This window comes from Pinus tabuliformis, chromosome 6 (genome assembly GCF_031772625.1).
Source record: "Pinus tabuliformis cultivar Carrire ecotype Pingquan chromosome 6, CPIR1, whole genome shotgun sequence".
Lineage (NCBI taxonomy): Eukaryota > Viridiplantae > Streptophyta > Pinopsida > Pinales > Pinaceae > Pinus > Pinus tabuliformis.
The window spans coordinates 1,672,023,455-1,672,038,129 of record NC_142292.1 but is presented as its reverse complement, the minus strand read 5'-3'; the positions used below and the strand labels follow the sequence as shown (position 1 = coordinate 1,672,038,129).

Genomic DNA, 14,675 nt, shown 5'->3' with positions numbered 1-14,675 from the left:
TGGATTGATGGTGAATGGGTGCACTGTTAAGGCACTCCTTGCGATAGGTCACCAGTTCAAATCCCCCGTGGGTACTTAGGTTAGCCTTAACTAGAAAAAAAAAAATAATCCATTTGGTTTATTAATCGCTTAAGTTTAAAATATTAATTGTTAGGGTTTATTAATTCAACCAAGTTTATTTTAGTATTTTTAATATTTATCTTAGGGTTTGTATACCTTGGGTTTATATTATTAGTCCCTTTTGTTTAATATTATTCCCTTAGGTTCATAATAAATTGGAGTTTTAGTATTAATCCCTTGGGTTTATTGTTCCTTTGTGTTTATAATATCAATCGCTTAGGTCTATTATTCCCAAGTCAAACATGGTTTATTATGATCTCAACCATGGTCCAACACGGAATTGTGATAATTATTGTCTCAATATGAAAATCAACAATGGTCGATCATGTTTATTTTAGTGTTTATAATATTTATCTTAGGATTTATATACGTTGGGTTTATAATATTAGTCCCTTGGGTTTAATATTATTCCCTTGGGTTCATAATCCCTTTGGGTTTTAGTATTAATCCCTTCATTTTATTATTCCTTTGGGTTTCTCATATTAATCCCTTGGATTTATTATTCCCTTAGGTTTATAATATCGACCATGGTCAACCATTGTCAATCATATCCAACCATGGTCAACCATGGTTAAATGTCACATTGTGACAAGGATTGTGTCACCATGAAGATAAATCATGTTTATTTTAGTCTTCGTAATATTTATATTTTGGTTTGCAAATGTCGGGTTCATGATATTAGTCCCTTGGGTTTAATATTATTCCCTTAGGTTCATAATCCCTTAGGGTTTTAGTATTAATCCCTTGGGTTTATTATTCATTTAGGTTTATATACCAATCCCTTAGGTTTATTATTCTACAGTCAACCATGGATTATTATGAAGTCAACCATAGTCAACCATGTTCCAACATGGAACTGTGATAAGGATTGTCTCAAAATTAAAATAAATGATGGTCAATCATGCTTATTTTAGTGTTTATAATATTTATCTTAGGGTTTATATACGTTGGGTTTATAATATTAGTCCCGTGGGTTTAATATTATTCCTTAGGGTTCATAATCCCTTGGGGTTTTAGTATTAACCCCTCAAGTTTATTATTCCTTTGGGTTTATAATATCAATCACTTCGGTTTATTATTCCAATAGGTTTATAATATCGATCGTGGTCAACCATTGACAATCATAGCTAGCCACGGTTAGCCATAGTTGAATGTCACATTGTGACAAGGATTTTCTCGCCATGAAAATAAACCATGCTTATTTTAGTCTTTCTAATATTTATATTAGGGTTTACCAGTGTTGGGGTTTATAATATTAGTCCCTTGGGTTTAATATTATTTCCTTGGGTTAATAATCCCTTGGGGTTTTAGTATTAATCCTTTGGGTTTATTATTAACTTGGGTTTATAATATCAATCATGGTGAACTTTATTTATCTCTTATGTTTGTAATATCAATCCCTTGTGCTTCTTGATCCCTTAGGTTTTTAATATTTATACCTTGGGTTCACTAATTCCTTGAGTTTATTATATTAAATGATTTTGTTTATTAGTTCCTTGGGTTTATAATATTATTCCATTTTTTTAATATTATTCCCTCGGGTTCATAATCCCTTGGGATTTCAATATTAATCCCTTGGGATTTTAGTATTAATCCCTTGGGTAATAATAATATTATAACAATAATATAATAAATATTTATAAATAATATAATATATTTATTATATTTTTATTATAATAATATTATTATATTATTATTACCCAAGGGATTATGAACCCTAGGGAATAATATTAAATAAAAGGAACTAATATTATAAACCCAATGTATACAAACCCTAAGATAAATATTAAAAATACTAAAATAAACATGGTTGAATTAATAAAGCCTAAAAATTATAATAAAATAATAATAAGCATAAGAATAATTACTATTACAATTAATTTATATTACTAATATTATTATGAGTTTATATTATAATAATAATAATAATATAATAATCATAAGCATATAAATATATAAGAATATCGTTGTTATTATTTATGTATTTATTAATAATGATAAATAGTTGGTCTTTAAAAAAGTACACATAATAATTCCCTTATCACAATTTTAATTATTATTGGATCATGGTTGTTATTCTGAGTTAATATTATTATTATTAGAATAATTCAATATAATTGTGATTATTATTATTATTATTATTATTTTATATTATTGTTATAATAGTATGATAATAATCCTAATATATTATTATTATTATTATTATTATTATTAATACAATAGCTTATTATATTATTATTGTAATAATATAATAATAATTATATTATTATATTATTATAATAGTATAAAGATAATCTAATATTATTATGAGTTATATTATTATGAGTTTATATTATTATTATAATAGTAATATAATAATCATATAATAATATATATAAATAATAGTTTTTATTTATATAGTTATTAATAATCATAAATAGTTTGTGTTTAAAAAAATACTCATAATAATTGTTAACGTGGTTGATATAAGCTTATCTGAGTAAATGTGGTTGTGCTAGTTAATATATTTAACCAATGCAATAATATTTTTAAATTTATATAAATGTTATGCTTTATTTAATAAATTTATTTTAAGAATAATTAAAAACAAACAACAATTTAAATTACAATTGTTTTTTCAAATGAAGGAGAGAATTAAAATAAATAAGATCCTTTTATAATTAAAAGAATTTAAATAGTTTTGTAACTACATTTCTTATAATAATTTTACAAAATTATCCAATCTTGACTCTCCTCTTGTTCCTTTTTCCCCTCGATTTCTCTTTTTTTTTAATATTTCTCTTCAATAATTTAGATTTCCATCTTCTTCCTTTCAGCATCCATCTATTTACTAAATAAATGTATAACCATAAAATACTTTTATAATTTTAAGATCTTTTATAGCCCTAAAATTACTTTATACCCCTATTTATTATCTATTCCAATTCCCTAAAATAAACTATTTTTCATCATTTTTACCTATTTTTATTATTTTACATTTTCCTTTAATTTAATTCATACCCCTCCTTAACATAAATAATTTATTTTTCATCCTTTTTACCTATTTTCATTATTTTACATTTTCATTTAATTTACTTCATACCCCTCCTTAACATGTCAATTTACATAGTTTCCTTTCTTTATTTATTCACTTTATCATCTTTATGCAATTTCTTTTAATCCAATCATAAGTGGAGTGTCCACTAAGCATATTTGGGAAAGTCTTCCTTTACTTTGCTTGTACTGCAATAGTTGAAATTTAACTGATCTAGTTAATATACTTGACAAATTCAATAATATTTTTAAATTTATATCAATTTTATACATTATTTAATAAATTTATTTTAAAAATAATTATTAAAAAATTAAATGATAATTATATTTTCAAATGAACAGAAGAATTAATTAAAATAAATATGATATTTTTTGAATTTAAAATAAATATGATATTTTCGAATTTAAATAATTTTATAGCTACATTCTTTATACTAATTTTATAAAATTATCAATTTTGTCGTTCCATTTCTATTAGGATATTCCGACACATAGGAAATAGTTAAGTATAACTTGGTCTAGTGTAGAGTAAGGTAAAGTGTGTTTCTTTACTATGTAATTTTGTAACTTACAATCCGACGGTCACGATATGTAGTGATCCGAGGTTCATTCTCTCCTTGGTATTACCAACACTTGATCTGTGGCTTAATACCCGATTGGTCTATGATCTCTATTTAAAGAGCATGGAGGGTAACCGTTCATGAGAGAAGCTTATGTAAATTTTCATTCTTTTATTAGTAAATTGCCTGAAGTGGCTGCGTTGGCTCAGGTCGTGGATTGTTTCCCTCTTTGAGGGTTTTAACCACATCAAGAATACTAGTGTATTGATCTATGAACTATTTGTGAGTGGTGTCCTTTGGTGTTCTGTCTGAGGAACTTACCTTGTAAATTCCTACATGGCATCAGAGCCAAGTTAAATATCGCATCTGTTGGTGATCCAAATCTGATGCCGGTAGAACTGCATCCGACTACCGTTTCCTAGATCTGATGTTTCTGACTACTTTCGGGTTGAGAGGACTGCTCTATTGTGTTAGGAGAATTTGTTCCAGTGAGGAACCCCTTTCGTTTCACACGAAAAGGTTTCTGGTAGCCCTAGCTACATCATTTTTAAGATCTGGAGGTATACAGTGTTTATTTGCAGTTTCTAGTTATTTTATCTCTGTTTAATTTGGTTTAATTATCTCTTTGTTTTTTATTACCGGATCTACACCTTTCATTTCTGTGTATGCTCTTTGCCCCGTGACTCTATACGATCTAGGCAAATAAGAAACAGAAAGGAATTTTTTTCTCATGTGTATGCTCTTTTCCATCATGCCTTAGTGTGATGTCGGAAAATCAGAAACATTGAGGAAAATTGTTAGTTTCCAGGTAAAGCTAACTTCAAACCATAAGGTTTTTTTTTGTATGTTTGTTTTGGGTTTTGTGGTTTTTGTTTTGTAGGCCAAAAAGAGCTTTCTCAAGTAAGCACGCACCCCAAAGCTTCGGTGCCTACCAAAAAAAAACCTTCCTCTTTTCCAAAAATTACTAACCTTTTAAACTAGCTCACTTGGTCCAAAGTCACTTCATGAGAATAGAGGTCTTGAGTTCAAGTCTTTCTTTTTGTTGAGTTACTTTTTAAAAAACCACATGTAACTTATGTTTTAAAGTTACTTTATGTAAAACTGTTCTCACCCACTATAAAAAGTGAGTCACTTATAATTCTAAAGTCTCTTTATCTTTTGTTTAAGTTACAATTTAGTGGGTAGCTCATAAAATACCATTGTAAAAGTGGCTTTCACCTATTTATAAAAGTGAGTCATACAATTTTTTTTAAAAGTGAGCTAATTAGATGAATTCTGGAAAGGGGGCAAATTTTTTTTAAATATAACATTATCATTCATTTCCGCACATTCCCGCACTTCTTCGGCATCTTCAACAACTGTTCTTCAAAAAGCCATAGCTTCTTCATTGGAAGCCGTTTTCAGAGTTGTTTTTCTTGAATCAACATATTTTTTCGAGATCTTTCGATTGGAACACTTAGTTTCAACATCTATAGCTTCAGTTTCTGTTAAAATGGAAAGTCTATTCCAGGTTATTCTTTACAGCACCAACTATTTCCAATGGTGGTCCTACATTGTGGATTTACTTAGAAATAGAGGTATTTACAAAATAGCCTCAGGCCAAGAAACCAAACCGAAAGATGAAGATAAGGCAACCAAATGGGAAAATAGGCAAGATCAAGAATGTGGGTTGATAGAGAAGTCTATTTCTCTAGACCTTAGATTCCATATCGCAGAACTTGATACTCCTAATGAAGCAATGAAATAGATCACTAAAATTTTTGGAATTAAAAATGAACTTGGAGCCCATCAACTCGAAAATGAGTTGCTTACATTGGACCCCAATAATTTTTCTTCCATTTAAGATTTTTTGTCCAAGTTCAAGACCCTTAGACTTCTCTTGGAAGGTGTTAAGGTTAAGAAAGAAGATGGTAACCTTATATATTCCATTCTTACTATGTTGGGACCAGCCTACTCTGTGTTTGTTTCCACATTCCATTCTACAAGAGAAGCCTTCATTTCTCAAGGACAAGACTACAAGTCCCCTTCCTTTGATGCCTTTTGTGATTCTTTAATAAGAGAACAAGAAAAGATCTTACACCTTGGTCTTCTTAATCTTGGAAACTCTTCTAAGAAAGCCTTAGCTACCCAACAACAACCAAATTCAAAGAATCCAAAGAAGCCATATCCTAAAAAGAATGGTCCTAAACCAAATAAGGGTGCTAAGCAATTTCAATCTCAAAATGAAAAATCATTTCAAAAAAATGATAAGGCAAATAAAAACAGAGGGAAGAATATTGATAGACATTTCCACTTTTGTAATCGAGATGGCCACTTAGAATCCAAATGCTTTAAGAAGATGGAAGCCTTGGAAGCAGCAATGAAGAAGCATAACATCCATTTGGAGAACTCTTCAACTTCAACTTCATCTTCAGGAATAGCACTTTTTTCATGTGGTTGTCAAACATCTTGGTCTGGATATGCACTAAATGTATCTTCTTCTTCTAATTCTCATGAGTGGCTCATTGATTTTGGAGCTTCTTATCACATGGCCAAAAACAAAGCCATGTTTTCTTCTTTAAATGATTGTAACACCAAAAATATATATGTTGGTGATGATAGATCTCTTAGTGTTGTAGGGATTAGAACTGTTCATATAGACAATGGTCAATTTAATGATGTATTATGTGTTCCAACCTTATCCTGCAACCTTCTATCTGTATATCAGATAACTCATGCAGGTGAAGATAAAATCGTTGAATTTTCATCTCACAATGTTGCAATTATGGACCTAAGAGATACTAGATAGATTTTAGCTACTGGCATTGCTAATGATTCTACAAGGTTGTATAAGTTTAACAATTTTGGGTCATTAAATCTTCCCTCAGTATTTGTTGCTCATAATGATGAAGTGACAAAACTTTGGCATGAGTGATTTGGTCACATAAACTATCGCTCCCTTCAGAATCTATGTAAAGAAAATATGGTGACAGGTCTTCCAATGGTATCTTGCAGAGATGGTGTTTGTTCTGAATGTGTACTCAGAAAACATCATCGGGATAGTTTTGAAAAACCTGCCTCTTGGCACGCCTGAGCCCCTTTACAACTTATGCATGGTGATTTATGTGGTCCACTTCCAGTTGTTTCATTCTGTGGCTACAAGAATTTCTTAACTTTCATTGATGATTTCTCCAAATGCACTTGGGTATACTTCTTAAAACTCAAGAGTGAAGTATTTGACATGTTCTTGGCCTTTAATGCCTTTGTTGAAAAACAATCTAGACATCAAATTCTTAAGCTAAGATCTCATAATGGTGGACAATATGTCAACAGAAAATTCATCAACTTTTACACTGAGAATGGAATTCAAATGCAACATATTGTTCCATATACTCCACAACAAAATGGTGTAGCTGAAAGGAAGAATCACACCTTATGCAAATTAACTATGCAAATTACATAATAAATTGCACTCCTACTAAGTTTTTAAAGAATATCACTCTAGAAGAAGCATGGAGCTCAGTTAAACAAGATGTAAGTCACTTTCATGTTTTTGGAAGTGAAGCATGGGCCCATATTCTAGATGAGAAACATAAAGCTTTAGAACCTAAGAGTGAAAATGCATTTTTGTTGGATATTCTGAAGATGTGAAAGGATACATACTTATTCCACTTAAGTCCAAAAATGTTTTCATTAAAAGAGATGTAAAGTTTGCTAAAAATATATCGACCTATGAGCCTAGTTCGGTGGATGTAATGCCTCTCTATATCCCCTCTACTTCTGAAAATATTTCTTCTTCAGATGATGACAGCAAGGATGACAATCCTCCCCCACTTTCTCAGGATCCTCCTTCAGCTCCTTAGCTTCTAAAATGGGTCCATGCTAGTCGGAATGCAGCAGGTGATCTTGCTGGTGATCCTACGGATCAGTGATGTACACGTTCTCAGTTCGATAGAGCCTCTTCTTTACTATATCAAGCTTCGGCTAATTATGATCTTGACACCTTTGTAGAAACTTCAGGCCATCTAGATTGGGACACAGCTATGAATGAAGAATATCGTTCATTATTTGAAAATGATACATGGGACCTTGTTCCCCTTCCAAAGGGACGAAAACTTGTTATATGCAAATGGGTTTACAGAACCAAGTATGGACTAGATAGAAAAGTTGATAAACATAAAGCTCGTCTTGTTGCTAAGGGTTTTTCACAAGTTGTAGGAATTGACTATACTGGAACCTTCTCCCCTGTTGCCAAAATGAACTCTATTTGCCTTTTTCTTTCCCTTGCCACCTCTTTCAAATGGGAAGTCCATCAGATGGATGTTAAATCTGCCTTCTTACATGGGGACTTGCATTAATAAATCTATATGGAACAACCTACTGGCTTTATACAAACAGACTCCAAGCTTATATGTCGGCTTAAGAAATCCCTTTATGGTCTCAAGCAAGCCCCTTGGGCTTGGTATGCCAAAATGGATAGCTTTCTTTTAAAAACTAGATTTTCTAGGTGTCATTCTCACGATACTGTCTACACCAAGAAAGTGAGCAAGTCTCTTATCATTCTTGTTCTTTATGTTGATGATCTTATCCTTACTAGTAGTGATCCCAACCTTATAAACCATGTGAAGTCCAGCCTTAAGAAGTTTGAAATGACAAACTTCCTAGGACAAGGTATTTATGCCTCTTTATGCATATTGTGGGTATGTGCAGGGGTAACCCTGCGTCAATTTTGGTATCAGAGCTTAATTATAAATGAACCATTTGGTATAAGGCAGAACAAAGTGATTCTGTATGAGAGTTTCTTTGAAAGAGTTCTTTGAATGAGTGGAATTTTATAGCAGGATTATAGTAGTTAAATTGTAAGAGAGATGTTTGTAAGTTTTTGAAGAAGCAGAGTTTGAAGAAAACTGAAAGCTAGTGGAAAGGGCAGTCCATTCAAAAGTGCAGGTGAATGAGAGGAAAATATTAGACAGAGGTCTTGAAGGTAAGATGATATGGTTTTATACTAATTAGATTGAAGATTAGAAGGTTGTAGTCTTTGCATTGGAGCAAGAGTATTGTTGCAATTCCCAAAAGGCAATTCCACAAAGGATGTGGTTAGAATTGCTAAGAGATAAAGGAAGCTCATAAGAGTTTCTAAGTGGAAGCATAAATGTGGCAGAACCTTGAGGAATTCCAACAGAGATTGGATAAAGAGGACAGTGGTGTTCTTGTGAAAGTACAGATGAGTTGAAGCCCAAAAGGAGCAAAGAAAATTGCTCAAAGGAGGTTCCAGACATAGAGAACTAATTGCTTGTGTTCAGGGGGAGTTTTCATTTGTAAATGAAAAGGATATGTATTAAGTGTCAATAGTGTATTTCCCGATTCTAAAGGGAAATCACATATCGAAAAGTGGAGGATATATATGTATACATGACCAAGGAAAGATGCGATGGCCTAAACCTAAGAGTGTGGATAGTAATGAACCTTTAACCTCTTAATTGCATAGATGTTTTAATGAGAGGAACTCAACCAACTAAGTACCTTTGATTTGTGTATATTACTGAGAATATTATCAATATTCATAGTAGTATACATACATTAAAGATTAATGTTTATCTCCAGAATAGTTATGTTAATTAAATAGCAATACTTAATAACTCCCTATTGATTATTGATTATCATGGATAACTCCCTATTGATTATTGATTATCATGGGGTAGGCAACAATCCGTCAAATAAAGGAGTGACCTTTGATTCAAATTCATACATTATGTTTTAGGTGATATGGTTGCATAAGCAGCTGCAAATTTAGCAGTCAAAGTTGCTCAATATCGGTGAGTGAATGCATGAGTATCTTCAAAGAAACCTCCGTTAGCAACACTTCCAGAAAAAGTAAAATTATTTTCCAGGGAAAATGTGTAGTTGCGATGGCCATGTTTTAGCAAGAAAGTTATGGAAGTACCAAAGGAAGTATGTGGATGGTGCTTTGTGTGTAAGTAATCTCCAGGTAGTAGCAACCATTGTTGGTTGAATGTAGTTGTAAGAAATATTATGACAGAAGTTGCTTTGGATGACAACTGGCCTTCATCCAACAAAGAATGCCGACGGTCATTTTCCAACCATTATAGCTCCTATACCGTATATATAGGAGGACCAATTACATGGCCTTTTGGAGGGTCCATGGGAGAATCCATCCTACAGAAAACATTTGTGGAAGTCAATTTAACAAGCTTCAACTTTTGCCAGAGTCAAATATTATCTTCTGAAAGTAAAAATTTATTAGATTATTTTTTCATTGTAGATTGTTTGAGAATTGCATTCCAAAATTCATATAATCAAACACCCAATTATTTTCCTTAATCTGATTTGGTTCCATTATTTTCTTAAATGTGTGAACTGTATGGCAATTGTGACATATGAATTATTTCTTATTCATGAGATTATATGGGGATTGTGATTGGTTGATATTTTCACCCTTTTAAATTGCAAGCTAGAAATGAGTGTCAGACATGTTGCACTTGCAGCAACTTGGAGCAGATACGTTGATGATTCCTCTACTGTGGTCTCTAGCAATCGAATTGGTTCAGTGTAATTGGCATAACCCCAAAACGTGGAGGTCATTTTCAACTTGGTTATGGCCATCGTTAACCTAAATCACTCATAATGGTTGACTACAGATTACTCACAAATCAAAAAACACTATAAATTATTGAAACATAAAATTAACTATGTGGCACTATAAATTAACTTTTGCACCCAAACAAGTGGAATCTGGCTTCTAAAATTTACAAAAACTCAATATATAAAACATTCAATTGCGATTTCTACTACCACCTATATGTTGTTCTATCATTGTTCATTGTAAAGCATGTCACACTTTTTTCTACTTATTTAAAAGCATTGTAAAATATTTTTTTTTGAAAAAAATTAATCCCAAATCCTTGTGGATCTAAATAACCTTAAGAATTTTCTAATTCTAGATATAGCTCCTAAAAGCTATTCTATTCAATTGGATGGATGTCTTACTCCTGAAATTTTCACATTACATCTATTAGCAAGCCATCAATATATTTCAATTCTCTTTTTTATTCTATTAGAAAATTGCATTGACCTCATCATCAAAGGCATATCCATTTCTATTAGCAAGCTATCAATATATTTCAATTCAATTTTTTGATTTGTTGCGATAAATAGCCCTTTTAAAGTTTCTCAAAGTATTTATTTGTATTAGCCAATTATCAATGTATTTAAATTCCCTTTTTGATTTGATTTGTTGAGATAGATAGCCCTTTTAAAATTACTCAAAGTAACTAGATCTATATGGAATAGGAATTCAAGGTTGAATTTAAACATTTGATTCTGATATTACCAGAGAAAATCTAGAGAGAGATATAGACATTTCCTCCTTGAAGGCGGCCTTGTTAGGTGTGGAGTTCATAGTTGTATCCACTTATTTTACTAAAATCCTTCCCCAAATCAAGCCATAAGAAACCATAATTATCCATTCCAACTCCAATTAGATGGATTCAAATAAGTAAATAATATACAAATATTAACACATGATCTCGATGTCACGTTTCTATCACTCCACATGATCTCGATGTCACGTTTCTATCACTCCGAATTTGATTGTTTTGCCTTTTGACATTCATCCAACCAGTCAGTAAATCTGCAAACGAGATGAAATACAATCGTTATAATGTAAACGAGATGAAATGCAATCGATTAAACATAAATAATTATAGCATACGAAAATGTAAAATATAATGTTTCATTCGATACAGTTTACAGTTTGTTTTCATCGGATCGCTGGAAACTTACACGTCAATGGGCTCGCTCAAATCTGAATAGATTGATAGAAAGGAAAAAAGCATTATTGGTTAGCTCATATCCATGTAAAAGTTATAATTCTAAACGAATCTCGAATGAAAGAAGTGACTTGATCCACACTAAGAAGTTAATAACATGGAAACTCACTGTTGATTGTCATGGAGTAGGCGGCTGCGCACATCCTACACTTGAGTTCTCCGATCATTTGCTTTCGATCCCTATTGCATGGGCCAATTATATATATGCGCGTTAATATATATAAATCATAAGCGTTAATATATATAAATCATAAAATTGTGAAGAACTGAAAAACACGAATGATAGCTCACATGGCACATTCCACTCCCGCTGGATGGCTACAAAATGGACAGTTGAAAACAGTTTCTAATTTTGGTTGCTTTTTGCGCGGCTTATTTGAAGCAGCGGACTTCTTTCTTTTTCCCATAATAACAATCGCAAATACTCAATGATTTGACGAACGAAACCCGAATATAAACTCCTTTTGGGTCGAAACTGTAATCATAAAATTTTATGTTATAATATTTAAGCTTTTCAACGGTAACCAATATCCATATAAATACATCATTATCACCTATGAAGTTTATTTTTCATTGTTAAAATCTAGTCGGCTCAAAAGGTTAGAATTCGGCGAGCAGAGGTTAAAATTCGGAAAGTTCTTTTTGGTAGTTAATTTTAAGTGATTTCTAGCTGTTTGCATTTAGGTTATTATAAGAATAATTATGTTGATTATATAATCTCCATAGATGTATTTTCAATATTTTAACACTCTCCATGTTTATAAGTTATTTATTTACTTTGATAATATTAAAAGGGTTAATTAGAACATAGATTTTTGGAGAAATTTTTTCATTTAAATTCAATTCACCTATATGCAGTTAATATATTTAAGAAATGAAATATTATTTTTAAATTTATATCAATGTTATGCTTTATTTAATAAATTTATTTTAAGAATAAATAAAAACAAAAAACAAAAAAAACAATTTAAAATTACAATTGTTTTTTCAAATGAACCAGAGAATTAAAATAAATAGGACCTTTTTGTAATTAAAATGAATTTAAATAATTCTGTAACAACATTTTTTATAATAATTTTATAAAATTATCCAATCTTGTTTCTCCTCTTGTTCCATTTTCTTCCTTGACTTCTCTTCTCTGTTTTAATATTTCTCTTTAATAATTCAAATTTCCATTTTCTTCCTTTTAACATCCATCTATTTACTAAATAAGCTTATAATCATAAAATACTTTTATAATTTAAATATCTTTTTATAGCCTTAAAATTACTTTTAAACAGTATTTATTATCTATTCCAATGCCCTACACTAATATATTTTTCATCAATTTTATCTATCTTTATCATTTCACATTTTCCTTTAATTTACTTTATACCCTTCTTTAATGTTTGAATTTAAATGGTTTAGTTTCTTTATTTATTCATCATCTTTATTCAATTTTAATATGTTCAAGTTAAATTTCTGAAATATTTTAAAAATTGTAATAATATTTTACTCAAATAAACTCAGGGATAATTTCAATACACCTAGCTGACCTAATTTACAACTTTTATAGAACAAAGATAATAAATCAGTGCTGCATTGTCGTGAAGTATCCTTCATATAGTATAGTAGCTTACTGCGAATCAATATTTATCCTCTTATAATGTGGGTGGGTGCAGTCATCACTGTGTAACCCAAATCCAAATTGTGCTACGTCTAATAGAGAGCCAAGGTCAGAAATAATATAAACGAACGGTCAGCCCAGTTGTTGAATAGAGCTCTACTCAAAAATATCGCATAAAAAAATTACTTCATCAGATTTGGTAGACTTAGATATAATTTTTCATCAGATTTGGTAGCCTTAGATATAATTTTTCATTCGCTTCATTAGTTTTATTTAATAATAAGCATTGGTGAGGAATCCAGATTCATATATTAAAATTATTTTTCATATATATTTAATTGATTTAAAATGTTTATTTTACAACTAAGTATGATGTGTAACTTGTAGGTCATTAAACTTGAAATTTTGTTCATCTCTAAAAAAAACCTATATTTAAATTCATTACATGTAAAAAATTGCAGAAAAATCATCTTTACCAAAGTTTTAATAATTTTTGTTAACCAGATAATTACAATCAACTCCTAAAAAAAAATATGATACTAAGATTTATACTAATTTTAATGAAATTAATTAAACTTTGTAATAATGGTTAAAAAATATTTATTAAATGAGAAATTGTTTAAATTATAAATAATTAATAAATATTTACATCAAAATTATTTATTAAATCAGAAATTGTTTATTCACATACCTAAATTAGTATAAATTACTCATAAACCTGAAAACTAAAACATAAAATTAGTCAATTAGTCATAAGCTAAATAACTCATAGTTAATGATAATTAGTCATAAATCTAAGTTACTTATAATTCATGATTTATTGAAATATAAAATTACTTAGGTATCATTCATTATTCATGATTTAATTTGACAATGATCTTAACGTTTATACTAATGAAATCATAAGTTTTGCAATAATGATTAAAACAATATTTATTAAATGAGGAATTGTTTAAATCACATTAAATTAATAAATATTTAAATCATAACTATTTATTAAATGAACCTCTTTACTCATATACATGAATTACTAGAAATTACTAATAAACCTAAAAATTGAAACACAGAATTAGTCAATTACTCATAAACCTAAATAAACCATAGTTACTTATAATTAGTCATAATAATTCATGAATCTAAATTAATCATAATTAACCTAAATTACTCAAAATTGTTGACCATAAACAAAAACAAAAAAAAAAAACTATAGATTACTGAAACATAAAATTAATTGTGTGGAACTATAAATTAACTTTTGCACACAAACAAGTGGAATGTGGCTTCTAAAATTTACAAAAACTCAATATATGAAACATTGAATTGCTATTTCTACTACCAGCTATATGTTGTTCTATTCATTGTGTATTGTAAAGCATATCACACCTTTTTCTACTTGTTTAAAAGCCTTGTAAAATATTTTTTTGAAAAAAATAATTCCAAAGCCTTGTAGATCTAAATAACCTTAATAATTTTCTAATTCTAGATATAGCTCTTCAATGCTATTCTATTCAATTGGATGGATGTCTT

The 14,675-nt window shown here is 29.9% G+C and overlaps 1 protein-coding gene across 1 annotated transcript; it reads right to left on the bottom strand.

Moving 5' to 3' along the window:
- Window positions 1–11,288: 11,288 nt before the first annotated feature.
- On the bottom strand, window positions 11,289–11,949 carry LOC149265380 (transcription elongation factor 1 homolog). Its single transcript, XM_089403703.1, has 4 exons — window positions 11,834–11,949; window positions 11,652–11,722; window positions 11,496–11,517; window positions 11,289–11,343 (listed from the first exon to the last, which is right to left on the bottom strand). Exons 1-4 carry the CDS (start codon window positions 11,947–11,949, stop codon window positions 11,289–11,291), a joined length of 264 nt encoding a protein of 87 aa, XP_089259829.1.
- Between the last annotated feature and the right edge of the window lie 2,726 nt (window positions 11,950–14,675).

Coding starts and splice junctions, on each gene's coding strand:
- LOC149265380 (XM_089403703.1), bottom strand. CDS start 11,949: ATGGGAAAAAGAAAGAAGTCCGCTGCTTCAAATAAGCCGCGCAAAAAG. Junction 11,723..11,833: donor GCGGGAGTGGAATGTGCCAT/GTGAGCTATCAT, acceptor CCCATGCAATAG/GGATCGAAAGCAAATGATCG. Junction 11,344..11,495: donor TTGAGCGAGCCCATTGACGT/GTAAGTTTCCAG, acceptor TCTCGTTTGCAG/ATTTACTGACTGGTTGGATG.